This window comes from Paralichthys olivaceus, chromosome 9 (genome assembly GCF_024713975.1).
Source record: "Paralichthys olivaceus isolate ysfri-2021 chromosome 9, ASM2471397v2, whole genome shotgun sequence".
Classification (NCBI taxonomy): domain Eukaryota; kingdom Metazoa; phylum Chordata; class Actinopteri; order Pleuronectiformes; family Paralichthyidae; genus Paralichthys; species Paralichthys olivaceus.
In genome coordinates, this window is record NC_091101.1 from 27285966 (window position 1) to 27313248 (window position 27283).

At 42.6% G+C, this 27283-nt stretch overlaps 2 protein-coding genes across 4 annotated transcripts; one reads left to right on the top strand and one right to left on the bottom strand.

Moving 5' to 3' along the window:
• Positions 1-241: 241 nt before the first annotated feature.
• On the top strand, positions 242-8727 carry slc44a1b (solute carrier family 44 member 1b). Of its 2 annotated transcripts, none has more exons than XM_069531216.1 (16): positions 242-468; positions 1742-1831; positions 2731-2873; positions 3212-3348; positions 4255-4348; positions 4493-4662; positions 4954-5043; positions 5121-5278; positions 5422-5608; positions 5848-6016; positions 6251-6407; positions 6496-6579; positions 6652-6789; positions 6965-7201; positions 7480-7578; positions 8493-8727. In XM_069531216.1, the coding sequence occupies exons 1-16, from the start codon at positions 391-393 to the stop codon at positions 8514-8516; spliced, it is 2055 nt and encodes a 684-aa protein (XP_069387317.1). In that variant the 5' UTR covers positions 242-390; the 3' UTR covers positions 8517-8727. The 2 variants fall into 2 exon arrangements, with proteins under 2 accessions (XP_069387317.1, XP_019967030.1); XM_020111471.2 differs by lacking the exon at positions 242-468 and adding an exon at positions 1118-1395.
• Positions 8728-14522: 5795 nt separating this feature from the next.
• On the bottom strand, positions 14523-27187 carry tbc1d2 (TBC1 domain family, member 2). Of its 2 annotated transcripts, XM_069531212.1 has the most exons (17): positions 26134-27187; positions 24207-25287; positions 23603-23714; positions 22762-22882; positions 22424-22533; positions 21891-22114; positions 21353-21622; positions 20963-21091; positions 20781-20891; positions 20404-20576; positions 19597-19708; positions 18763-18963; positions 18501-18688; positions 17631-17751; positions 17344-17529; positions 17141-17262; positions 14523-16838 (listed from the first exon to the last, which is right to left on the bottom strand). In XM_069531212.1, the coding sequence occupies exons 2-17, from the start codon at positions 25284-25286 to the stop codon at positions 16646-16648; spliced, it is 3453 nt and encodes a 1150-aa protein (XP_069387313.1). In that variant the 5' UTR covers position 25287; positions 26134-27187; the 3' UTR covers positions 14523-16645. The 2 variants fall into 2 exon arrangements, with proteins under 2 accessions (XP_069387313.1, XP_069387314.1); XM_069531213.1 differs by lacking the exon at positions 20781-20891.
• Positions 27188-27283: the final 96 nt, after the last annotated feature.

Here is a 27283-nt window from a genome sequence, read left to right on the forward strand (position 1 = left end):
TAACTACTTGTTTAACTACAAACACACACAGAAACACACTTACACAGACACACACACACACACACACAGACAGGCACACACAGAGAGAGAGAGCCTGGTACAACAATAAACAATAAGACAAAAGATCTCTGTTCTGTCTGCAGCTGATCAGACCCACGTCGCTGCTGTCCTCAATCTGACAAGAACAGCAGGACCTTCAGGACCCACCATCACCCTTCAGGACCCTCCCAACCTTTTCAGGACCCTTCAGGACCCTCAACATCCCCCCAGGACCCACCAACACCCTTCACAGCCCTTCAGGACCCTCTAAATACCTTCAGGACCATCCAATACCCTTCAGGACCTTCCAAGTCCCTTCAGGTCCCTCCTTAAGTCTTCAGGACACTCCACATGCCCTCTGGACCCTCCAACATGGACCCGAAGCGTTTGTCCTACAGCTCTCAGCAGCAGATTCGTCTCAGGAGAAAGGTAAAGTGAGTTTGTGTCCACGAGGTTGACAGACCTGGATCAGAGGGGACCAGGAAGGAAGTGGGGACCATCACGTCCACACTTCCCCTGATCATGGTTAAGAGTCATTTGATGCATCAACACACTGTCGGTTCCACAGGAACGTGTGTGTACTGTATGTCAATCAATCAACATTTATTTATATAGCACAAGAACAACAGTTTTAGTTAAATGTGTACTTACGTGTGTGTGTGTGTGTGTGTGTGTGTGTACGTGTGTGTGTGTGTCAATCAATCAACATTTATTTATATAGCACCTTACAACAGCCAAGGGTTGACCAAAGTGCTTCACAATACGAAAGCAAATCAAACACAAACAACAAACACAAGAACAACAGTTTCAGTTAAATGTGTACTTACGTGTGTGTGTGTGTATGTGTGTGTGTGTGTGTGTGTGTGTGTGTCCTGTCTAATAAAGACTCAGAAACATAAGACTGAGGACGTGTTGTTGACTGTCAAAGTAAAAGTAATTTATGCATTGACCGGAAATAAAAATTCCAAAATAGAAGTCCAGACACAGAAAGTAAGAAACAGCGCCACTTGTGAACCGTCTCCACGCATTGGTCATTTCCGGTACTGCAGCTTCACGGACTGCGCATGCGCAATGAGATGAATGGCCGCGGCACCCGACTCACCGGGAACACTGATCCTCGTTAATCCCGCTCCGGTACCAGGAGGCACCGAAAGTATCATGCTTAGCGGGCCGGAGCGCTCAGTCTGACCATCGGGACCGTCTCCACTCCGGGCTCGGTCTCCGGGGGCTGTCCGTGTCCTCCCCCCGCCTGTCGGGCTGCATACCCCGCTGCTGCTGAGCTGAAGCTCCGTGAGGCTCCGGGAGGCTCCGGGCGCGTCCACCGTGACTGCAATGGGATGCTGCGGTAGTGCGGAGGTAAGCACGGCCAGGCCCGGTCCGGTACTCACCCCGGTGCCCCTCAGCAGCTCACCGGTGCGTGTTAGTGTTTGAACGGGAGAGCGGCCCCGGGAGAAGAGAGGGCCGAGCTGGGATTAGAGCCAGGAGCCGTAATCCAATTAGCTCCTCCCGGGGACAGGCGGGTCACCGGGGCCTGGTACCGGAGCCGCCATGTCTGCTCCCAGTAAACAAACCCTTCAGGGCAGTTCCGAACCAAAGTAACAGGGCGGCCAGGGCCGAGGGTGTGCAGGGTGTAGACTGGCTCGGCCCGGTCCTTCAGGGCCCGGCTCAGCGCTCAGTGTGACCGTGTTTGTGTGTGTTTCAGCGGACAAAGAGAGAGTGGAAACCGCTGGAGGACCGGAGCTGCACCGACCTGCCCTGGTTCCTCCTCTTCACCGTCTTCTGCGTCGGCATGGTAACCTCCAACAGCCCGCCATCTTTACTTCTGACGATACTGTGGTAGCAGTGAGATAGTACTGTCATAATACTACCTCATTACTGTGATAATACTGTAATTACAAGATCACAGTACTGATAACACTGTGGTAGTACTCTGGCAGTACTGTCATGGTAAACTTTTCCAGTCTTGATGACACTCAAAGTGCGTTAGAGTACAGTACTTTACAGTATTACTGCCATTCACAAACACATTCATACAGTGCAGCTATGACACTACTGCCACAGTACTACCACAGTATTATCAGTACTTTGATCTTGTAATTACAGTATAATCACAGTACTATCTCAGTATTATCAGAGTACTACCACAGTGTTATGTTGTACTCATTCATACTCACACACTATACACACACACATTCATACAGTGCATCAATGGGCCACACTTTTTTCAATCAGGGGCCATTCAAGGTCCAGCATCTTGCCCAAGGACACTTCGGCATGCAGTTTAAGAAGACTGGGATCGAACCGCTGACCTTCTGGTTGGAGGATGACCGCTCTACCGCTAGGGTGGCTGTGGCTGAGCTGTCATAAAACTGTGATCTTGTAATTTCAGTGTAATCAGAGCTGTGTTTATTCAGTTCTGTTTAATGTGAATAATGTTGATGAGTCATGTGATGCAGCAGTGAACAATGATCCAGATACAGGTAATTATCAGTTTTTGATCAGTCAGCTATTGATGTGATCACTTATTGATGAGATTCCATTCCATGATGCTGAGTAGATTAAACAGTCTTAATGATTGAATGTAAACATATTGACAGTCTATAAAGACCCCCCCCCCCCCTCCTGTGTATGGATTGTTGCTATGGTCAAATCAGTGTCATCACTAACTCTTGGTGATTTTCTGTTACGTAGGGCAGCATCTGCGGCTTCACCGTCGTCACTGGCGGCGCCGCTCGTCTTGTCTTTGGATACGACAGCTACGGCAACACCTGCGGTCGCCGCAACGAGCAGATTGAAGGCATACAGCTTAGCGGCCTCGACCACACCGACAGGAAGTAAGTATGTCTTTATACAAGGTCGCTGACATTATGACTCTGTCCTGGTCTAATTAATGATCAATAAATATTGATTACAGTTTTAATAAAAATCTATAGATGTTGATGAATTCATAATTTATGAATAGTGATGAGGGCTTTGGTTTTGATGATAATAATCTATTTATGGATGTTGATGTTTGTCATCATTTGAAACTGACAATGTTTTTTCAATTTTGTTGAATTTCTCTTTCTGAGTCTGACAGTGACGACTTCAGGCTCTCATTGTGAAACAGGTCGTTAAGGGACCTGACGGAACTTCCTGTAACCTTTAGTGACCCCTTTGTTCTCTGCTGCAGGTTTGTCTTCTTCCTGGATCCCTGCAACGTGGACATTGTTCAGAGGAAAATCAAGTCCATGGCCGTGTGTGTGTCTCTGTGTCCGAGCGATGAGCTGAAGACGTACCAGGACCTGAAGAGGTTCGCTATGCTCAACGGTGAGGTCATCACTGTCACATGACTCAAAATGCACCACAATACGTGCCTAAACCCCCCCCCCCAACACACACACACACACACACACACACAGTAACACACTTGTCTCTCTATAGTTGTGAGGACACTCATTGGCATAGTGCATTTGCCAGATCCTTACCCTAACCTTAACTATCATGACTAAACTAACCTAAACCCTGAAACCTAGTTTCAAACACTCAAACAAGCAAAAATGTCCTCAGAGCTATATGAACCCAAATTGGCCCTCGTATCTATAGATATACACGCACACGCACACACACACACACACACACACACACACACACACACACACACACAGTGACACACACATACAGTGACAATGGCCACCCTGTGTTTCAGTGGCGTGTCGGTGCCACTCTGCTCCGTTTTTCGTCCGTTAGCTTTGACTCAGTTCACTGTTGAAACGTGACGGACATCTTGGTCATGTGACGTCTCTCTGGCAGCCATGTTGTTTATGAAAGGAGCCACTGTTACAGTCAGCTGAGAGCTTTATTTTAGCTTGTTTCAAAGTAAAAGCAGTTGTACTGACTGTGATCGACCCCAGTTTGCAGTGAACTCGGTGACGTACAGAAAACTGTAACTGGATCACTGTGACACTAAAGGAAAATCAAAAACATCAAGATTCTACATGAAGTTCTAATTTATCTGGTTTCTGTTGATGACATCATCAAGAAGTGATGTCAAACTCATTCAGTCAGAACTCTGAGGAAGACGATGTTGATCCCTACATTTATAAAGACCTTCAGTCACGTCTCTGATCAAGCCTTGTGATTGGTTCTCGAGCTAAACCAGTCTGCAGGTGCTCAGTAGAAATGACGTCATGGGTTGTGTGGGTGGAGCCTAATGTGTCCCTGTGTTTGTTCCAGGTTCTGAGTTGTGTTCCTACGAGTTAGCTGCTCATAAATATCCTGGTCTACCTGAGAGGTTCTCTAAATGTCCCAAACTTCCTGTTCCACCCAGGTGCGTCCAGCTTTGACCTCTCTAACCTATCTACTATTCATTAAAAATATTGTCCATAGGGTTTTCAGTGTTTCTTTTAAATACTCTATATAGAAGAACCAGAGGTCTACCAGACGACCTCTGACCTCTCTCCTCTCTCCGCAGTAAGCCTTTGCCAGTGTTTAACCGCTGCACTCCGGTGGATATTTCCTGTTATACGAAGTTTGCAGAGGCCGTGGTGACGTTTGTGGGCGATAACAGTTTTCTGCACCGACTGATCGCTGGCGTTGCTGCTAGTAAAGAGATCATCGTGGGACTGTGCGTGCTAGCACTGGGTGAGGACGTCAGGTCATGTCCGTTTTAAGTGACACATTCATCAGCATTTCCTCCCTCATTATTGGGACAGTAGTCTCTTCCCTGTTTTCAGTAAGATGAATATTCATTGATTGAGAAGTTAATAAAAAATGTTTTAATGGTAGTAATTCTGATTCTACAAATGATCATTGATCATTAGTGGCAGGAAGTGACATCACAATTGTGGACGTGACTTAAAGTATCATGGAGTTCGTTTCAAAAACTATGACTCACTGAGACCTTTTTTCTGACCTATGATCTCTGTCTTTCAGTCCTCTCCATGATCCTCATGGTGATCATCAGGTACATCTCCGCTGTCCTCGTCTGGATCCTCACCTCTCTGGTTGTCCTTGGATCACTCGGTGAGGTCACATACATGGATCTTTCTCTGTTCAGTATTAAATCACGCGCTGAGTCACTGTTTTGTTTGTTGTGTCAGCGGGAACCAGCGTCCTCTGGTGGCTCTACATCGACCACCGGCTGTACGGAAACGACACCTCCACTAAAGTGGTGAAGGAGGCGAAAGAAGAGGTGGATATCACCAGAGACAGCGGACAGGCTCTGCTTGTCTATGCTGTTGCTGCCACCATCTTCACCGTATGTCCCAGAGCCACAATTTTACTGGTTTTCTCATCATCTCATCTTCAGCATTCCATCTGCTCTCTGACTGCTCTGTTTGTTGCTGAATATCACCCTGGGAGTCTTTGTTGACGTCTCTATTACACTCTACACTGTTCCAGATCATCCTGCTGCTGCTGATGCTCTTCATGAGGAAACGAGTGGCGCTGACTATCGCTCTGTTCCACGTGGCAGGAAAAGTCTTCATCCACCTCCCCCTCCTCACCCTGCAGCCCTTCGTCACCTTCCTCACTCTCCTGCTCTTCTGGATCTACTGGATCCTGGTCCTGCTTTTCCTGGGAACCACTGGTATGAACCATCAGGTGTTGTAAACATGGCTAACATCACATCACAAAGATTCTTCTTATTCAATTTGATGATGAGTCTTGACTCATGATTTCTCTGTTGTTGTTTGAGAGGAAACAATAGTAAAAGCGATGAATTTAGAAACCTGCAGACCCCGCTGCAATGATGCCGGAGAAACATTCTGCCCTCTGCTGGTGAGCAGACTGAACTGTTTGTCTCCTCTGGGTCCTGGTCTACTGCAGGAAACCCGGTCCAGAATGAGGAGACAGGTTTGACAGAGTTCAGACTGACAGGTCATCTTCAGTACCTCACCTGGTACCACGCCGTGGGTCTGGTCTGGATCAGTGAGTTCATCCTGGCCTGTCAGCAGATGACTGTGGCTGGAGCTGTGGTCACGTACTACTTCACCAGGTGAGTCCACCTGTACTACATGTGTACTACCCCTGAACACACCTGTATACTACACTTGTACACACCTGTACTGCAGCTGTAAGACACGTTACACACCACGCCTGTAACACACCTGTACACACCTGTAACGCACTTGTTACACACCTGTAACACACCTGTAACATGTAGTTAAGGGGGACCACAGGGCTAATGGGAAATTGTCATAGTCACATTAATGACTACTATATGTTTCAGGGACAAGAACCGTCTCCCAGTGACTCCGATCCTGTCGTCAGTCCTGAGGCTGGTCAGGTACCACTTGGGCACCGTCGCTAAAGGATCCTTCATCATCACGCTGGTCAAGATCCCTCGACTCATCCTCATGTACATCCACAACCAGCTGAAAGGAAAGGTATAAATCAACTTTACTTACATCAAACTGCTGAAACACACTTCACCCTGCTGTTACTCTGATCTGATTGTTTCGTGTGATGCTGTAGGAGAACGCCTGCGCTCGCTGTCTGCTGAAGACGTGTATCTGCTGTCTGTGGTGTTTGGAGAAGTGCCTCAACTATCTCAATCAGGTAACGACCAACCAGCTCGTCTGGTTTTAATGTCACGCTCTCACCTCTCTCACCTGGATTCTTATTTCCCAGAATGCATATGCAGCCACAGCCATCAACAGCACCAGTTTCTGCACATCTGCACGCGACGCCTTCGTGATCCTGGTGGAAAACGCTCTGCGTGTCGCCACAATCAACGCAGTAGGAGACTTTGTGCTCTTCCTGGGGAAGGTGAGGAGTTTGTTCGTCCACTGAAAGTATATGTGCAGTTGGTTTCACAGCAGCCGCATCTTGGTAGTTATTAAAATATTCTCTGTCAGTCATAGACTCTACCCCTCTTTTAGATAAATGGTTGTCAGTTCATCTTTGAGTTCACTGACACTTCTTGTCATAAATCTGGTCTCAGGTCCTGATTGTGACATCGACAGCATTTGCCGGCGTCCTCCTCCTCAACTACCAGAGGGATTACGCCGAGTGGCTTTTGCCACTCATCATCGTGTGTCTCTTCTCCTTCCTGGTGGCGCACTGCTTCCTGTCCATCTTTGAGATCGTGGTAGACGTCCTATTCCTCTGCTTCGCCATCGACACTAAGTACAACGATGGAACTCCGGGAAAAGAGTTCTTCATGGACAAAGCTCTGATGGTGAGAACCTCCCACATGATGTGATGTAACAGGAAGCTGAGTGATGTAACAGGAAGTGGAAGGATGTAGAGTGATGTAACAGGAAGCAGAGCGATGTATCAGGAAGAGGAGACTAATTCATCATACTATTATGATGAATAATTTATAATGACCAGGTTTATTAAAAACAATCTGCCATCTTTGTTTTCCATGTTCATCTTGTGATCATGAGCTGATTTTGTCATCATCTGAACTGAAGAGAATTGTGGAACTCCCTCTCTGCCCCTCCTCCTTTGCAGGAGTTCGTAGAGAGCAGCCGGAGGTTGGAGCGGGCGGTGGAGCGTGGGCGGAGCCGTGTGAAGGAAGCGGTGTCTGAGGGGGCAGAGATGAAGCCCATGGTGAGTGACAGTGGCGACCGAGGGGGCGCGGCCAGGCGGAAGACCTCATCAGAGGAGGTGGGGGTAGGGCTGGAGGGGGTTGGGGGGGGATGGGAGGACCTTCAGGAGTTCCAGGTGTACTACCTGCTGGTGGGGATGCTGGTGGACTGGGTGCTGACAGAGCAGAGGGGCATCATCCTCTGTCTAAGCGAGGACGTCGTCCTCTTCCTCTGCATTTACCTGCCCACCTCCACCCTCTTCCTGTTTGTCAGCCTGCTGCACACACCAAACCCCGCCCCCTCTGCCAACAATGCCAAATCAGCCGCCGTCACCGCCGCCTGCTAAAAGATGTGTGCTAACAGATGCATGCTAACAGATGAATGGATGAACACTGATGCATGCTAACCCTCCATATCATCTTCATCACTGACTGAGTTTTTTATTTTTATATACTTTACTTTTTCATATTTTATTTTGTAATTCCACTTCCTGTGTCTTTGAGCGTATATTCTGACCATCGTGCTTTAAGGAGAGGAAGGACGCAGCAGATGAAAAGCTTTGGGCCGGATCTTGGATCCAGATTCTGGTCTTAAAACACTGAGTCACTGTCATCATCTGGAGGTCCAGCGGAGGGCGCTCTGTCTGCAGCTGATCAGTATCGATCAAGATTCTGCTGCGTCTCAGCTTCTCCTCATGTTTAAAACACATCCAGGCTGAGGTCATGGGGTCACGGGGTCACAACCTCTCTGTGTGACATCATCAGATGTGATGATGTCACACATCTGCCACATTTGAAAAATGTGATGCTGGACTCATGACCTCCTGCTTCAGTCCCGCTGGTTTGGAACACCTTACTACCCATAATGCTCTGCTCTCACCCCTGTTGCCATGACGACCAGCTGTGATGAACTGTGGCCTGGTGTTTTGTGTTTCAGGCTCCGGGGACGAGTTCAGCTTGACCAAAATCAGAGGGACTTAAAACGAGAGACATTCCAGATGTTTATTTTTCCAGGTGTAACATGTTTACTATGGTTTCACTCCAGGGAAAACAATATTTTAATAAGAAACGTAACGATGACGCACTTTATACTGAAGCGCTGCAGATTTTAAACCTGCTGATGCATTTTTTCGTAGTGATGTCGTTTTTTATAAACTCACCCTGAACTCATTGCTCACAGTTTGATTTTGTTCTGGAAACCTGCGAGTTAGTGACACACTCCTGGACTCCATGTTGGATCTGGAGCGTTGTGATGTCATCAGAGGGTTGGAGTCTGTGCACAGGACCAGCAGCCAGAAAGCTCCACATCTTATTGGTGGATGAGATCAGAAGATGGAGTTCAAAGGTCAGAGAGACCCTACGTTTGAGAGATTATTGATTGAAAGATAAATAATCATTAGATGTGACTGGGCCGTCAGTTTGATGTCACAATCTTCACAAGTAGTAAAAGTAATCATAATATCTTATCTCTTAATACCACATTGTACAAGTACTACAAGTAAAGGTATTTTTACTGCAGCACTATAGTCCTTCCCTCTGAACTGCAGTCAAGTAAAAGTACCTGAAAACTAAAACACGTGGATGAATTGTAAATGTGTCTGATTCATCAGAATCATGTGACAATTCAATCATCAGCTGATACGTTGCCACAGAAACAAAATCTTAAGGATTAATTGAAATGTGATTGGTCGTTGACCTCAGAGTGACATCTGTGGCAGACTCCGCCTCCACCAGAGGTCGTTGACCTCTCGCCCTCAGGTGGGGCAGAGAGTGTGTGGGCGGAGCTTCCTGTGGAGGTGACAGCTGAGTTTAGCAATAATATAAACTGCATCATGTGACATCATCAACAACGATAAGTCTTCCTGCTTCTGTTTCATTGACACGCTCCAGGTCACATGATGTGTCAGTGACTACACAGAGTTCAGCTCTGATTGGCCAACACAGGAGACTGACCACATCGTCCAATCAGAGTCTCCTGATGTTCAATTGAAAGTTCAGAGGAAATCCAGTAAGTGAACTTTTGAGTGTCAGGAGTCAGATCCTGACGACCTCTGATTCAGGCTGAATCCAAGTGTCCACCTTCCAGACTCCGCCCACCATCTGTGGACAAATCTCACGACGTATGAGCTGATTGGCTGATTCTGCTCCAATCTCGTGTGTTAAATCGCAGATGATTGTTCAGTGATTGATTTTCCTAACCTCAGATATAAAACAATTCACATAAATCTCAGACTCACAGCCTGCGAAGCCAATAATATCAGAATAATTGAAATAATCCCAGAATCGTAGAAGTGATTGGAGAATCGGCGCCACCTGCTGTTCATCAGCAGCAGAGCAGAAGACGAGATTTGGCTCACTTCATGTTTTAATGTGACGTTGTGGACGTTTGGTTTCAGTTTGATGAAGGTTTCGTTAACACATTTTCTGCCTATTGGCTGATTGGCTGCAGGAGATATTAATGTGATGGTTTTAATGCTGCGACTGTTCCCATCACCCCCCTCTAGTGGCTGCGTAAGGGTAACACATCTGACACCTGTTTCACAGCTGATCTGAAACATGTTCACATGAATCAAGTTATTGTGGTGAACACGTGTTGATGTCGTTGACACAGAGCTTCAGTTGTGATGAAGCCTGAGGTCACATGACTCCGAGCAGGTTCACTAACTGCACTAAAGATAGATTCATTCAACACTGACGTCAGTTTCAAGTAGTTTAGTATTTAGAACACAAACACACACAAACACACACATTCATGTTCAAAGCTCCTGAATCATGGATCATGTGACTCCTATCGTCAGGCAGATTTCACAGCAGGAAGAAAAGAATTTAATTCCAACATCAGATAAACGTAATGAATGTTTGTTTTTTAAGGTCTGGAAATGACCTAATCACATCCCAAATCCATCCCATAATTAATAAATGTTTCTGGAAATTAGTTAAAAAAGCATCAATGAAATAATTTAAATTAAATATCAAAATAAATGTTTGTTTATTAGTCAACTCATGAATTTAGGTTTAAAGGTTCATTTTGTAAGATTCAGGTGAAAAGATCTATTGTCAGAAAGTGAATATAAAATAATTCTCGTGATGTTTTCATCAAAAATGTACGAATTGTTTTCTTTACTCTAGAATGGGCCCTTTATATTTAATTGCTTTATATTGAAATACTTTATAATGAAATACTTTATACTCAAATACTTTATATTTAAATACTTTATATTTACATCAGGAGTGGGTCCTCTCTACGGAGGCAGCCATGTTTTTTACAGTAGCCCAGACTGGACAAACTAAACTTTTTGAGTATCTGTGACAACTGAAGCTGCCACAGGTTCTCTGTCATGTTTGGAGGGGGTGGTAATCAGCTGCAACATGACACTTCAACACTAGAGGTCACTAAAGTCTATACACTGAACCTTCAAAATAGAAGTGTTCACTAGAACCTTTACCATGTGTGAACAGACATTAGTTGGAAATGAGTCGTTTTAATCTGCCACAATATAATGTGTGACATTTTTACTGATTGTCAACGATGGTTGTGGTCATCCAATCAAAACCTGTTACAGAACCAGTGTAGCTACAATGTTACTGTAGTAGAAAGTTGATTCAATGAAGTGTAATAGTTTTTATCTCAGATCTGATTAACATAAGCAACACTATTCCGTCATGTAGTCTGGCTAACGTTAGCATGTTTTGGTGTTTTTAGTGTTTCTGTAAATGTTTACATCTTAAGCATTAAGGTAAGAAAAAAATATGGTACCTCAAACTATCTTCAATCTAGAAACAGGTCAGATGTTAGCAAGCTAACGTTAGCTCTGTCAGTTAGCTTCACAACCGTTGGTGTTTTTAGTAACAATTCAATTTTATATTATATAATCAAATCACAAGATACATCATGTGGCCCCACATGCGTCTCGTGATCCAATCTCACCTCAACACAAACACATCATTTCTGTTCATGAAAACCAAAAGACACCAACAAAGGTAGAAAGAGAGTCAGGAGAGTGAAACTCAGCTGAGGGAAAAAGTTTGACCAGTTTAATGAAAGTATGGATCATTATCAGCTGATCCGTGTTGATATCGTGGTTACACACAAATCAACGAGCAGAGAAACTGCAGCAGGTCAGAGGATGTCCTTCAAATGTGGCCCAGGACGGACTCACTGTTAACAACATGTGGACACATGTGGCTCAGACTCTGGGTCTGTGATCAGATCTATATCTGATCTGAGAGCGTTCACACCTGTGCACTTGACATCAGATCATAAAACCACATGTTAAAACGACGTGTTAATACTACATGTTAATAATACATGTTAATACCACGTTATAATAATACATGTTAATAATACATGTTAATACCATGTTATAATACTACATGTTAATAATACATGTTAATACCACGTTATAATACTACATGTTAATACCACATGTTAATACCACATGTTAATACTACATGTTAAAACTACATGTTAATACCACATGTTAATACTTCATGTTAATACCATTTGTTAATACCACATGTTAATACTACATGTTAATACTACATGTTAATACCACATGTTAATACTACATGTTAATACCACATGTTAATACCACATGTTAATACTACATGTTAAAACTACATGTTAATACTACATGTTAATACCATGTTTTAATACCACATGTTAATTCTACATGTTAATACTACATGTTAATACCACATGTTAAAACTACATGTTAATACTACATGTTAATACCACATGTTAAAACTACATGTTAATACCATGTTTTAATACCACATGTGAATACCATTTGTTTATACCACATGTTAAAACTACATGTTAAAACTACATGTTAATACTACATGTTAATACCACATGTTAAAACTACATGTTAATACCATGTGTTAATACCACATGTTAATACCATTTGTTTATACCACATGTTAATACCATTTGTTTATACCACATGTTAACTACATGTTAATACTACATGTTAATACTACATGTTAATACCACATGTTAATACTACATGTTAATACCACATGTTAATACCACATGTTAATACTACATGTTAATACCACATGTTAAAACTACATGTTAATACCATGTGTTAATACCACATGTTAATACCATGTGTTAATACCACATGTTAATACTACATGTTAATACCACATGTTAATACTTCATGTTAATACCATTTGTTAATACCACATGTTAATACTACATGTTAATACCATTTGTTAATACCACATGTTAATACTACATGTTAATACTACATGTTAATACCACATGTTAATACTACATGTTAATACCACATGTTAATACCACATGTTAATACCACATGTTAATACTACATGTTAATACCACATGTTAATACTTCATGTTAATACCAGTTGTTAATACCACATGTTAATACTACATGTTAATACTACATGTTAATACCATTTGTTAATACCACATGTTAATACTACATGTTAATACTACATGTTAATACCACATGTTAATACTACATGTTAATACTACATGTTAATACCACATGTTAATACCACATGTTAATACCACATGTTAATACCACATGTTAATACCACATGTTAATGTGTGAAGGATCTTTACGAGGACCTGACGACATTAAAGAGAAACACAACAATTACATATTTAAGTTCAGTCAGACTGTTAACAACCTAAATAATACGAGTGATGTTTATAGATGTAACGATATTAGTAGTGATAACAGCACCAGTTGATATAATAATGATAACAGTTAAGTTGAGTCACATCTGGAGAAGAAGATGATACACAGAAGTTCTCAGTGCATCATTGACTCTTAGAGATTTAGATCCGAGTTAATAAAATAGAATATTAACGGTATTCAGTATAAAATATTTTACACACATCAAACCGTAGACTAGTTTTAAAAATCTTTTTTCTGTTATTTCAGAAGTCGTCATGTGTCCAGATTTTATAAAACATGGATGTTGAGAAAATATTGTTTATACTGTTGAATTAAACTCTTTATTTCCTGCTGACCGATAATCTGCCTCATTTACCAAATCCAACCAATCAGCACGTAGAGGGGAAGCTCTGCCTTGTTGACAGCTGAGAGACGCTCAAACCAATGAATGTGGTAAAAGAGTCACATTACAACACTGTACGATCACAGACAAATAAACATCACTTCTACGACACAATTTGTTCCATCATGAGTTTGATTCTTTCAGATTAAACAAAGTGTTGTGAACAATTATTTCACTCTGATCGTTGAGATTCAATTTATTTTTTATATTAACGTTTAAACAACAAACCTGTTAGCATGTTAACTTGTTATTCTGAGGCTGCAAAGCATTTTGCTAAACTGCTGGTGCTATAAGCATTGGCTAATATCATCATAATATCATTAGCATGAGATAATAACATTAGCATTAGCTTAAAACATTAATTAAGTGTTTATTAATTGGCAAGATACTGAACCCCAAACTGCCCATAGATGCACTGTGTGAATGTAAAACTGTAAAGTGCTTTGATTGGTCATCAGGACTAGAAAGGATCATTATATATTCAGACTATTTTCCACATTCATAGGTTTAACTTTAGTTCTGGGTTGTTATGGTTACCACATGTTAATAAACCTGCTTCCAGCTGCATCGCAGCTCGTCATCTTGGTACAGTGTGAATAAACTTTGAATGATGGACGCCTCCACTTTTCACACGAGCAAACATTCACACCTTTTTCTTTTCTTCTGGGTCAATTTTTTATATTTATCATTCTTATGTATCTTTGTTTTATAAGAAAAATAAAATGTAAAGTTTAAATCTCTGTTGTCTTCCTTTTTCTGAAACCACATCAAAAAAAACATTTTCATTTTAATGAAACTTTTCACATGAAAACTAGACGTTGGTTCGTGCAGCAACTGAAGATGATTCAGATGATTCAATCATCTGTGGATTATTTTTATGTTAAGTTTCATCCGAGTCCAGTTCAACATGAAATTTATTCCAAGACTTTTTATTGACTTCTGTCACAAACAGATTTTTGTCTTGTTATTGTTTAAGTGTAACAGTGAAAGCGTAAATGAGATTTTTTAAACATCAAGAAAAGTTTACATGACAGAACATTTATGGAACAATAACAGAAGAAAAAGAAAATATATAAAAATGTGAACCAGTTGTAGTGAAAAACCAACATTTAACCTGAACTCAACAGATAACATAATTTAAAGACTTTTTATTTTTCAACAAGCTCAAAGTTTTCCGAAGATGTCAGCTAGCTACAATTAGCAGCTTAGCTCTTGGCTTTAGGCAACTTGATATTATCCCTTCCTGTCAGCTAGGCATTTAGCATTAGGCTAACCCTGTTAGCATGAAGCTAAGCATGTTTTCAGCGAGAAAAGAAAGGGATGCTGATGGCTCCTGATCTGATAAAATTATCTTAAATAATAATAATCTTATTTTGTGATACCTCCCATGTTTGTGAAATTTTTTCCAGCATCATTCTGTTTATTGCTTCCTGTCAAAGAGGATGTGCTCTTTATATTTCAACTAAAACTTGAAATGTGGGGAATCATGATTAACAGCCAGACGACAACAGGCCGAAGGTTTGAGCTCATCCTGAAGCTTCAGGTACAAAATGTAACAAACAATTCATCTCAGACTTCCTGTTTGTGTTTTTGTGTCTTTAAATCAGGTTCCGAGCTGCAGCAGCTGTTTGTTAAAGTTAAAATGTGACTAATAGCATATTTCAACTTTACAAAATGAAAGAAAGATTTCACAATAATGACAATTATATATTTAGATTATAATAATAATAATCTTGATCAAAAATGTTTGATGTTTCCTAACATAGCGCACTAGAAGTATAAAATATTCACAGGAACTCGGGCTGGACAATATTAGGAAAACATGCGTAACGTTGTTTAATATCGTGATGACAGTATGACTTAAATAAACATAAACACTCCCTGGCTACAGACACAGAGACCACGGACAGCTCCGCAGCCGGGGGAAGGCGCACAGCCCGGCCACCGTATTTTTAGTTGCTCCGTCAGTAACTTACTGCTCCTCTCCGTCTCCATCATTCACAATGAGCACTGCAACACCATCTCCTCCAGCGACACCTACATTTGCACGTTTCCAAAGTCTCCTGTATTTACCCAGACTGAGTTTATACGTGTGACCGATCACTGTGTGTGTGACAGAGAGAGAGAGAGGGAAAGTGCGAGCAGCTGACTAATGCGCTGCTCTGAATAAAGATTTAACTCATTAAGAAAAGTATCGATCATTATGTGATGATCAGTGTTGATATTGTGGCGACAAACAAATCAACTTTTAAACTAGTGAGTCAGAGATGTGAGCTGAGAGAGAGAGAGAGACACACACAAACAGCGGAGTCTGTGTGTGTGTGCGCTGATATTTTCCCCTCAGGTTCATAAATAAGCTTGACATTTCTTTTATATAATCAACCGCTCATAGTGATGACTTTAATACGGGACAAACGTGTTCACTAGAAGTTTCCACAGTAGAGTTTAGTTGGAGGAGGCGGAGCGAGAGCTAATCTCTGTTTTGAAATTCTCTTTTCTCTCTTTATTCTCTTCTTCTGACAATGATTCACTGACGGAAAAATACGTCAATGATCGGAATGTCTTTAATTTACTATCTACAGCAGCAAGGCTTCATCTGATTGGCCACATATATTGACATGCGGAGTGTGGCACATGAAACACCATTTATCGCAGTAGTTCTTGTGATGACCCGGGTTAGGGTTAACCCGTATATCGCGCACGTTGATATGATGACGATACATTTTTGATATATAACGTGAACCACAAGTAAAAACAAACATGTACTTGAGTAAATCTACTTAGTTACTTGTACAGACATTTATGAACTCTGCTGCTTTCTTCTCACCACCTGATAGTTTGTAACAGTTTGTAATCAATCATTGATATTTGGTCCAGTTGTGGATTTTTATTGATTGTGACTCTTTACGACTGTAATCTTTTACAGCTTTGTTCACTGTCTCTGTTTGAAGGACACGTTCTAACCTCATCTTTGTTACCTTGACGTCTATGATGTCAAACTCTTGTAATGTTGAGGTTACGTGCTGAGTCCTAAGGTCACAGTTCGTCGTCCTCCTCCCTCCCCAGTTCTTTGTCTTTGTGCTCGATGTTCTCCATTACAAACACCCTCTGCTCCTTCTCCAGCTCTTGCAGCTCCCCCTGCAGGCGCTCCAGGTGAAGGGCTCGCCGGTTCCTCAGCAGGCGGCTGGGGAACGGGTTCATGTCACTGAAGGCGATGCTGGCTAGCCTCCTGAACAAATACATGACCACGATCACCACATGGATCAATAACAATGGTTTGATTTTGATTCGTGTGAAATGTAGGTGATCTGTCAGGATCGATGATGATTAAAAAAAAGAGTAAAGTAAATCCTTTTTTTTTGTTAAACTAGTTACAGATTCTGTCACTTCCTGTTTGTCATCTGACAAGTGATGATGTCACTCACACACACACACACACACACACACACACACATACACACGGTTGAGTCGTCACTGGACTGAACCACGGCCTCTGATGTAAGAGGTCAGGTGAGATCAGGTGAGACCTACCTGCCGTCAGAGATGGTTTTGGTGAAGAAGCGCAGGTACTGGTAGATCTCCACACTGTCGTGGATCCTCAGGATGTCGTCCTCTTTGTATTTGAAGAGAGCAAGAGCGTACCTGAAGATCACCTGTAACACACACACATACACACAGACAGGTAACACACACACCTGGTTTGTGTGACGGAAGCATGTGTTCGTATGTCGTACCTTGGTGCCCTCATACAGGAAGGTGTCCCACAGAGGCAACAGGATGTCACTGGGCAGACTCTCCACAAAAACAACCAGGAACCAGTTGAAGGTGATCAGAGAGACATCGACGCCGTGGTTGTCAAAATGAGACGCAAGGCGAGGAAGCTTCTCTGCCAGGAAGTCCTTAAACACCCGCTGGTCCGCCTGAACACATAATCAAAGAGGCTGATCAATAAATACATCAGTCAGAGAGGCTGAGGAGAGACGGACAGATGAGAGGTGGAGAAATGAGTGTGTCCTCTGACCTGAGAGGACACCAGGTTCTTGGTGTAGTAGTCTTGAGGCATGATGGTTTCCACTACAGAAACGAGACACCAGAAGGCGTCTTCTTCACTCTGGAGGACGAGCAGAGCGATGGCCGCCAACCTGATGACGCAACATGCAACATGACATCAGATGATCACATAACACTGATTCTGATCAGTTAGTTTTTCTGAAACATTAAACCTAATTCTCTAAAAACTGTCAACTAGCTAAACAACTTAATCAGATCAATCACACAGTGGAAAAACCTTTAAGCACTTCTTCTTGTTACTTTGCAAATCTGATTCACACAATTTGCAAAACACTCTCAACACATTTATTAGTGTGATGCACTGATGCAGACTGACTGACACAGGTTGAACACAACTAACAGTTTGTTGTTATTAACTCACAACCAGTAAAAACTGAGCTCACTCATGTTACTTCAGGAGCAACAACACTAAACGTCATGTTTCTGAAAGTCTACGGAGGTCAGAACTTCCTTTTGATGAGACGTTTTCACTGTGGTCAAAGAAGATGGTTCATCAGAAGTTTCCTCATGTTTGTCCTCCACCATCGTCTCTCCATATACCGCACAGAAGAGGTTTGTTATGATTACTGAGTGTGTCTCTGCATTAGCTGCTTTGTGTGTTATGTTTTGGGTAAAGATGAAATAGTTTTGAATCAATTGTTTGTCAAAGGTTTTGTGAGAGTAGCTTGAATATTTGGTTTTGTGTTCCCTGTTTTGAGAAAAGCAAAGGAAGTTTAAATGTGTTTTAGCGATTCAGACAAACTGTAAATGAGGATGTCCTGCAGAAGGGTCAGGTTTACATGTACAGGTACAGATACAGTACACATGCATGTATCTGTACCTATTGAGACCCTGGCAGTAGCCAATAGCAGGGTTCTGCCAGGAGAAGGCCAATAAGATGCGACGAAGCTGCTGGAGGGTGGGGCTGGAGGGCGAGGAGAAATGCTGATTGGTTGTCAAGGTGCGGTGGAGGTCCAGCTGGATCTGTCTTGAGGCCGGATGAGAGGACGTGTGACTCTTCTCACACAGCTGGAAACACAAAACAGTATTTACAGGTGGTTACAGGTGTGGTCATGTGTGGTCAGGTGTGGTCAGGTGGTTACCTGTTGGTAATGTTGGGGCTGGGAGTCTCTGATTGTTCTGGTTCGGGCTCGGACCATCCAGTGCCACAATCTCTGTCGGTACTCGTAAGGAACACCACTGCGCAGAAGAACTTTGAGCTCCGGAGATGGACACAGGTCGTCATGTGACCGGCCAGCCAGGTACTGAGCCCAGCGGCTGAGCAGGGGGCGCTCAACCCCCTCCTGCAGGGAAACAGTCAATCCTTATTCTGCTGCGATGCTCCAACACACTGAGACATCCAACAACAACAACTGATATGTTTACTGATTAACAGATGAATTGTTTATTGATGGATCAGAAGACAGCTGATTAGAGGACAGGTGATCAGAGGACAGGTGATCAGAAGACAGGTGATCAGAAGACAGGTGATCAGAAGACAGGTGAACAGAGGACAGGTGATCAGAAGACAGGTGATCAGAAGACAGGTGAACAGAGGACAGGTGATCAGAAGACAGGTGATCAGAAGACAGGTGAACAGAGGACAGGTGATCAGAGGACAGGTGATCAGAAGACAGGTGATCAGAAGACAGGTGATCAGAGGACAGGTGATCAGAGGACAGGTGAACAGAAGACAGGTGAACAGAAGACAGGTGAACAGAAGACAGGTGAACAGAAGACAGGTGATCAGAGGACAGGTGATCAGAAGACAGGTGATCAGAGGACAGGTGAACAGAGGACAAGTGATCAGAGGACAGGTGAACAGAGGACAGGTGATCAGAGGACAGGTGAACAGAAGACAGGTGATCAGAGGACAGGTGAACAGAGGACAAGTGATCAGAAGACAGGTGATCAGAGGACAGGTGAACAGAAGAAACCTGGTGCAGCAGGTTGTGTGATCGGATCTCAAGCGCCTGGATCTTTGCCAGCAGCTTCATGTCGTCCACCTCATAGTCGGGGATGATTTTAAAGCCGTACTCATCGTGATCCCTGAAGATACACCACAAAGTCATCCACATGTGATTAATCAGTTTACCAAAAGGATCAATGGAGCATGAACATCAATAATCTCTCAACCGGCATGACGTGTTTTGTGTCACTTCTGGTTCCTGCTGGTGTTTGTGTATCGACCTCTGATCTTCTCTCAGAATCATCTGGAGTCACATTTATACTCGTTCTGATTTTCACACTCATCTCTCTTCCTCTTTTCCGACTTCACTCATTCAGTAAATAATTCACTACTCCCGTCTGGTGTTAGCTCAGCATATATAATTATATATCTAACCCTAAACCATAGACTGCAGATAAATATGTATATACATACATTTATATAAATCTTTATATCTAAGCCTAAAGCATAGACTGTAAATAAATTATATGAATATATATAAATATATGTAAACCATAGACTGCAGATAAATATATAAATATATATATATATATATATATATATATATAAGTCTATATACCTAAACTTAAAGCATAGACTGTAAATAAATTATATAAATATATATAAATATAAATATCTAACCCTAAACGGAAGCTCCCGGTTCACCACCAACCTGTCAATGTTCTAAAAAGCTCTCCTTTGTCCTGAAGACAACATAAATTAACTCTTGCTGGTATCATGAATATGTAAAGTGCCTTCAAAGAATTATGAAAATGATGATGAAGATTGTTTTTACCTGTTGGTGTTGATCTTGGAGACGCTCTTCAGCTCTCCTTTCAGAGCATCCTCAATCATCTTCTGAACGGCCCCACGTTGGACTGGATCCAGAGATTTGTTCTCCTGCAGCTTTTGGAGGACGCCCAGGTAACGGCTCTCCAACTGACAGTTACTGGCCTCCAGGTAAGCACACTGCAGCCAACCAGAGGGCAGGACACAGAGAGGTCACTTCCTGTGCTGTTTGATTAACAGAAGAACAACTGGAAAACAACTGAATAACACCTGGAAAACACATTGATAACAACTAAATAACAAATGCATAAAACCTGGAAAAACTGAATAAGACTAGGAAAACACTTGGAGAACACCTGGATGCAGGTTCCTGGTCTGACCCACCTTCACCATCAGACTCTTCTCTTGTTCTGAACTTTTCCGCCACAGTTTCGTCAGCTGATAAATCTCTGAGTTCAGAAAAGTATTCTGGGTTTTATATGCTTCGATATCGTCCTGAAGGAGAGAACACGCACAGATTACAGATTACTGTAGAACCCACTGATACTGGATTACAGATTACACACCTTCAGGTTCTCGTTCTCCTGCTGAAGCTGTTTGAAAGGCTGAGAGTCCAGACTGCCACCAGAGGGCGAGGCGGAGCGCGGCGGGTTGGACATACAGATGGTCACCTGATCAGACAGCTTAACGATCACCTGACAGGAAGCAGTGTTCTTGTCAGTCAGAGAACTCTCATCTCTCATCATCATTTGGTGTTTTTCTACACATTCATTCTTTTATTCATGAATGATTGACTGATCACATTAATCAAACTCAGCTGTTTGGTGATGACCTGTCACCGATCTCAGATTAGTTTGAACGATGTATAAATTATGAGAGAAAAAGGACAGAGGGACGACAACTGTGATGAATCCACATCTGGTTCACCTGTGCTTCTTCCTCAGGTGTGATCTAACCTCCTGCTTGGCGTTGTTCTTGTCCATTAGTATCCTGACGTTATCTTGCAGTTCAGCCAGCTGCACATCTGTCTGAGCCAGACTCCTCCTCGTTACCTCTGCCTCCGTCTTCGACTCCTCCAGTTGACCTTTCAGGTCAGCCACCTGCCGCTCACGGTGTCGAAGCAGCTCCAGACGTTTCTGCTCACCCTCTGCTGCCAAAAACTCTGCACAGGTTCTTTTCTCCAGCTGAGACGCCTCCAAAGCTTTATGGAGGATCCAGACTAATTCCTAGAGGAGACACAGAACCACTATCACATCATTGACTCTGAGTCAAGACTAAAATAAACCTTGAAACAATGAATGGCAGCATTAATCCTTAAAAACGTGAAAAAGGTTTAATCTACACTATTCTAATTTTACTAAAAAAATAGCTAAATCAAACAGCAGCAACTGTAGTTTGTAGCAGAAGGAAAGAGTGCGATTTTTGGGGACTGGCAGATTATTCCAGAGCAGGATGGCGAGGGTAGATGAATAAAACTGCTACTAATCTGATCACCTTCTGAGCTTTGACCTCCTCGATCAGCATCTGTTTCTCCTGCTGCTGGCGGGACGTCCGGTCTGAGGAAGAGGACAGAATGTCTCTGCGGAGGACCGGCATGTTGGACAAGCTGAGATTGTTCGTCTTCCTGCTACGATTGTCAGGCAGTGACGGGGATTCCATACTTTCTGCTGGAAACAACGGACCTGCTGGATCAGCCAATGGGAGTGGAGCAGGAGGGGCTAGTGAGATGAACATGAGCCAGAAGAAAAGAATAAAAAAACAGAATGTAATCAATATGACATGTCAAGATGAACAAGTCCAAAGTCAAGTTCCAACAAGTCATTAGTTGATTCTCAAGTTAAGATGCATCAGGACACGGAGGCCCAGAATCGAATCTAAGGAGTCTCGCCACCAGTAGATTCATAGAATTAATTAATTACTTTTATTTACTTAAAATAAACCTAGCTATAATTATGTGAAGTCAATATCCTATCACTGTAGTATTGCAGTAATACTGCCATAGAACAATACTGTCGTACAGTACATACCAGCAGTGTTAATGTGTAAAGGGTTTGGGGTTGACAGTGGAGCTTCTACATGAAACACACTTTGACTCCACTCCTGAGATGATCTCTTACGAAGACTGTGGACAGAGTTTCTGAACAAAGAAAAACAACATTGTTTTTTGTAATTACTAATGACACACAAAGCTGAAGCTCATGGGAAATGTAGTGGTACAGCGTTTCTTGTCAGAATGACAGAGGTGTCATTGGACTCTTGACTAACACATCTCTTACCTCAGTGAAGAAGAAGAAGAAGAAGAAGAAGAAGAAGAAGAAACCTCTAGAAAACTTAAAACGTCACAGAACCTGCTGAGGTCACTCACTGCAGCTCGATCAGAGGATGTTTGATTGACACGTTTGTGATCTGCGTTCGTTGTGAAGAAGCATTTGCTGCATTCTCCCCCACCAGACCCAGAGGCCTTGTCAGAACCGGCAGGAAGTCATCTGGAGAAACAGGAAACAGAATTACTTACAACATGTAAGTGTACATTACATTACATTTCATTTGAGCGGAGTGAAAATAGGTTGAAGACCAGTCGAGCTGCTGCATTCTGGAAGAGCTGCAGCGGTCCGATAGCACTAGCAGGTAAACCAGTCGGGAGGGAGGTGCAATAGTCTAGATGTGAGATGACCAGAGCCTGGACTAGAACCTGCGCTGCCTTCTGAGAGAGAAGGGAGTGGGTGTACTACATTTAACTGCACTACATGTAAGTGTACTGAATTTAAGTTTAGTACATGTGCTTGTACTACATGTAAGTATACTTTGTGTAAGTGTACTAGATGTAAGTGTTCATGTACTTCCTATTATTGTATTAATTGAAGTATCTGATCTGAGTCCATCTGAAACCTTCTCTAAAAGCAGAACACTTCCTGTTTCTGTCTGACTTGTCAGGACATGATCACATACCAGAGAACCAGGTGACAACCCTCCGCACTGAACTCACCAACAGCTGATCACAGGAAACATTTCCTGATCCGATTTTCACATTAAGTTTTTAATCTTGAAAATTCTGAGAAAATGTTTTTCAGTCCCATCTGAATCAAATTATATAATTTATTTTGCTTATCATGTGATACATTTTAGAATAATAATGTAATACATTTTTTACATGCATGTTTATACAGTAGTTGTATGAAGTCATTTGGCAGGACTGCGTGTCTCACCTGTATTGTTGTTGTTATTGGTCGAGTCTGGACAGGAAGACGTCTGTCTGTGCTGCCATCGTTTCACCTGTAGCTGCTGCAGCCAATAGAGCATCAGCTCCTGAGTCACTGCCTGGGGGGAGGGGTCTCTGTGAGACTATGATGAAGATGGTCTGTATTTATGAAGATCTGTATATAGCACTTTTTCTCATCTTGATGACACACAAAGCTCATTACAGTACAGTGTTTGCCATTTATCCATTCACACACATTCATACAGTGCATCTATGTGTAGCACTTTCTCTATGAGAAGAGGACATTTTTGGCGGATTCAGTATTTTGCCCAAGGACACTTCAGCATGCGGGGACCTCTTGGTCCACATGTCTACTACCTTTAGCTCTGGTTCACATGTCTCCTACCCTCAGTCGTGGTCAACCTATATCCTACCTTCAGTCCTGGTCCACGAGTCTCCTACCTTGAGTCCAGGTCTGGTCCTGGTTTACATATCTCCTACCTTGAGTCCAGGTCTGGTCCTGATCCAGGTCCCCATGTCTCCTACCTTCAGTCCTGGTCCACGTCTCCTACCTTAAGTCCTGGTCTGGTCCTGGTCCACATGTGCCCTACCTTGAGTGTGAAGGTTCGTTCATGTGTCTTGATGTGGAATGTGCCTGTCTCTGCCTTTAGTGGATAACTGAAGGTAGCACCACTGAGCTCCACCCGGCCAAGCGGCATCACATCCTGTGGTGTTCGATAGTAGAACAGCAGGTTCTTTTTGTCTTCATATGTGAACCACCGGCGCTTCCAGGACCTCAGGGGCCCCCCTTGTTTCTGCAGGAAGCCGCACAATTTGGGCTCAGCTGAGGAAGACTCCTGAGGACGGGGTCTCACCTGGTCGCAGAACAGCTCAATGGTAATCCGTGGAGCCAGCGTTGGTGTTTTGGTCTGGTGGGTCTGATCGTTAACAGGAGGAGAAGGAGGATCGTGGTGGTTCTGCTGCTCTCTAGACTTGTGCTCCTTCTGGTTTTGTTTTTCAAATGATATACTGAAGACAGTTAAATCCTTTGTGGGCTCAGGGGGGACCTGGGTTTGGTCCTGAGAGTGATCTGGTTTTTGTTGTTCTTGCCAAAGAGGGTCTAGGTTTGGTGGAATTGGTTTGGTTGGAGAAGGTTGGTCTGGTTCTGGTTGATTGGGTTTTGGTTCATCTGTTGCAGAAGAATCTTCCAGGTTGTGTTTCTCCGTGGGATGAGGATCTTGTTTTGGTTGATCTATTTCAGTTTGATCTGGTGTAGTTGGAGGTGATTTTTGTGGATTTGGTTCATGTGGAGAGTCTTCTGGTTCCTGTGTTTCTGTCCGAATAAGTTTCAGGTGTAATTTAAGAGGGTCTGGTTTTGGATCATCTGTTGCAGAAGAATCTCCTGGGTTTTGTTGCTCTTTGGAACAAGAATCTGGTTTCGGATGATCCGGTTTGGTTCCAGCTGATCTACCTGTTGTTTGATTACCAGGAGGATTTTCTAGTTTCTGTGCTCTGGTCCGAGCTTCCTGGTGGTCTGGTTCCTTCTCAGTCCGTGGAGTCTTGGCTGGTCTCTGGTGTTTCTGGGACTTTGTGCTCTGCTGGTCTCCATCCCTCGTCTCATCTTCAACATGGCCAGGAAGTGAATGAGAGGAGGCAGCGCTTGGATTTCCTACTGCGTGAATTCCATCCATCCTGGAAGAAAAGAAAATAGAAGAAAAAAAGGTTTATGGAAGAAACAGAAATTTTATCTGATAACATCACAATGTTTTTCATTTTCACAAAACAGGATTTAGTTTTTATTGCAAGAGAGAATCAGAGGTCTTCTTCTGTGGTGAAGATGGTGGAGAAGAGTGAAGAGGTTTTTCATACTATTTTCCTTTTCTTCTTACTGTGGGTTTATTCTATGATGATTGTGTGTGATATTTGTATACTGGTTACATATGCTTCGAGATAAAATAAATCTCTGGTGGTTTTCTTCAAAGATCAGAACTGTGTCAATTAGCTCATTGAAAGCGGGTTAACCATAGAGGACGAGTTCCTTCAGGTTTCCCTGCGAAAGTGGCTTCTACCCAGATCACAGTGTCGTCCGTCCCTCCATTCATTACCAATGAAATTCTGGAGCGAGAGCTGAGGCATTTCAGGAAGTTTGCGAATGTTTTCCGCTTGTTTGGATGATGTTGTTGTAAAGACATGAAACTGAAACATGTCCAGTCTCTGTGGAGACAAGTCTTCATGTTTCTAGACTCTTGTCTCAGACACTGGACATGTCCTTCAGTGTTCGTCATGAGGATCAGTTTTATATTTTATATTATTTTCAATGTGGATACCTGGGTCACAAACGACACACACACACACACACACACACACACACACACACACACACACACACACACACACACATTGTGTTTATAAAGTTTATATTGCAAATTTCCCCATTGTACTGATAAAGGACTTCTTATCTTCAGTACTCTGTAAAGTAGTGAGTACCTGTAGTACATGTAGTACAGGTGTAGTAAACAGTAATGTACTTTGTCTCACCTGAGCAGAGGGGGCGTCGCCTGAACACACCTGGCTGGGTCTGGATCGAGTTTGGATTGACAGTTGCAGCAGCTGTTTTCTTCTTCTTTTTCTTCCTCTTCTTCCTCCGGTCTATCTTGATTCCTCTCTCTTTTCGTCTTCTCCTTTTCTTCTTCTTCTCTTCTTTTCTTCTTCCTCCTCCCTTCCTTCCGCTCACCCTCTTTTCGGTTCACCACACACCACGTCCGTTTTTTTGTTTCAAAATAAGAGAGGGTTTTAAAGTAGCTTTTCAGAATAAAGTGTATGTAACAGCTGCTTACAGTCAAACATATGGTACTTTCTTATTGGTGGAACCTTGAGACCAGCAGGGGGGTACTGGTATAATAGAGTATTACTGCTTGTATTTCCAGTATCATTCCTGTGTACTTACACTGTTTGTCACGGTCAATTTAAAACTACTCACTTTGCACGAACAGGGACAGTAATCTGAATCTACCTCCCATATATCTATCTATCTCATCTATCTCAATATTCATATTCAATCTTCAGGTGTGTTGTGCAATACTTTTTGAATTGTTACATCCAATGTATACTTCCACTTCCCATGTGCAATATCACTGTGAATTTCTGGTATCCTTGTACAGTGTTTACCTTTTTCTTTATATCTATATATCTATATATATATATAGATATAGATATAAAGATATATAGATATATATCTATATATCTATATATATGTATATTTTTCTTATTTTTTATTTTTATTTTTATCAATCTGCAGCTGTAACGTCCAAATTTCTCCAGTGTGGGATGAATAAAGTCTGATCTTATCTGATCTTATCTTATTACAGTAGCAGTACTGCTTGTTTACAGCTTGTTTGTTCTGCTGTGCACATCTTGTTGTGTGGTCTGAATGACAATAAAGTTCACTTTGACTGAGTTTCAGCGTGAGAATGTTTAATTGTGTTATCTGATCTCAGTTTGTGTGTGTGTGTGTGTGTGTGTGTGTGTCTCGTTATATCTCGCGACACTTGATGTAAATCTCGTCTATCTAAACATGAAAGTACCCCCCTCCATACTGCGCATGCGCAATGCAGCAGTTCAGAGACGAGGCTCGAGCCTCTTCACGGTCCAACCTGAACCGGAACTGAACCGGAACAAAGACCCGATC

Coding starts and splice junctions, on each gene's coding strand:
- tbc1d2 (XM_069531212.1), bottom strand. CDS start 25,286: ATGGATGGAATTCACGCAGTAGGAAATCCAAGCGCTGCCTCCTCTCAT. Junction 22,534..22,761: donor CATCCTCTGATCGAGCTGCA/GTGAGTGACCTC, acceptor TTCTTTGTTCAG/AAACTCTGTCCACAGTCTTC. Junction 16,839..17,140: donor AAAACCATCTCTGACGGCAG/GTAGGTCTCACC, acceptor GTATTTGTTCAG/GAGGCTAGCCAGCATCGCCT.
- slc44a1b (XM_069531216.1), top strand. CDS start 391: ATGCCCTCTGGACCCTCCAACATGGACCCGAAGCGTTTGTCCTACAGC. Junction 469..1,741: donor AGATTCGTCTCAGGAGAAAG/GTAAAGTGAGTT, acceptor TGTGTGTTTCAG/CGGACAAAGAGAGAGTGGAA. Junction 4,663..4,953: donor ACTGTGCGTGCTAGCACTGG/GTGAGGACGTCA, acceptor TCTGTCTTTCAG/TCCTCTCCATGATCCTCATG.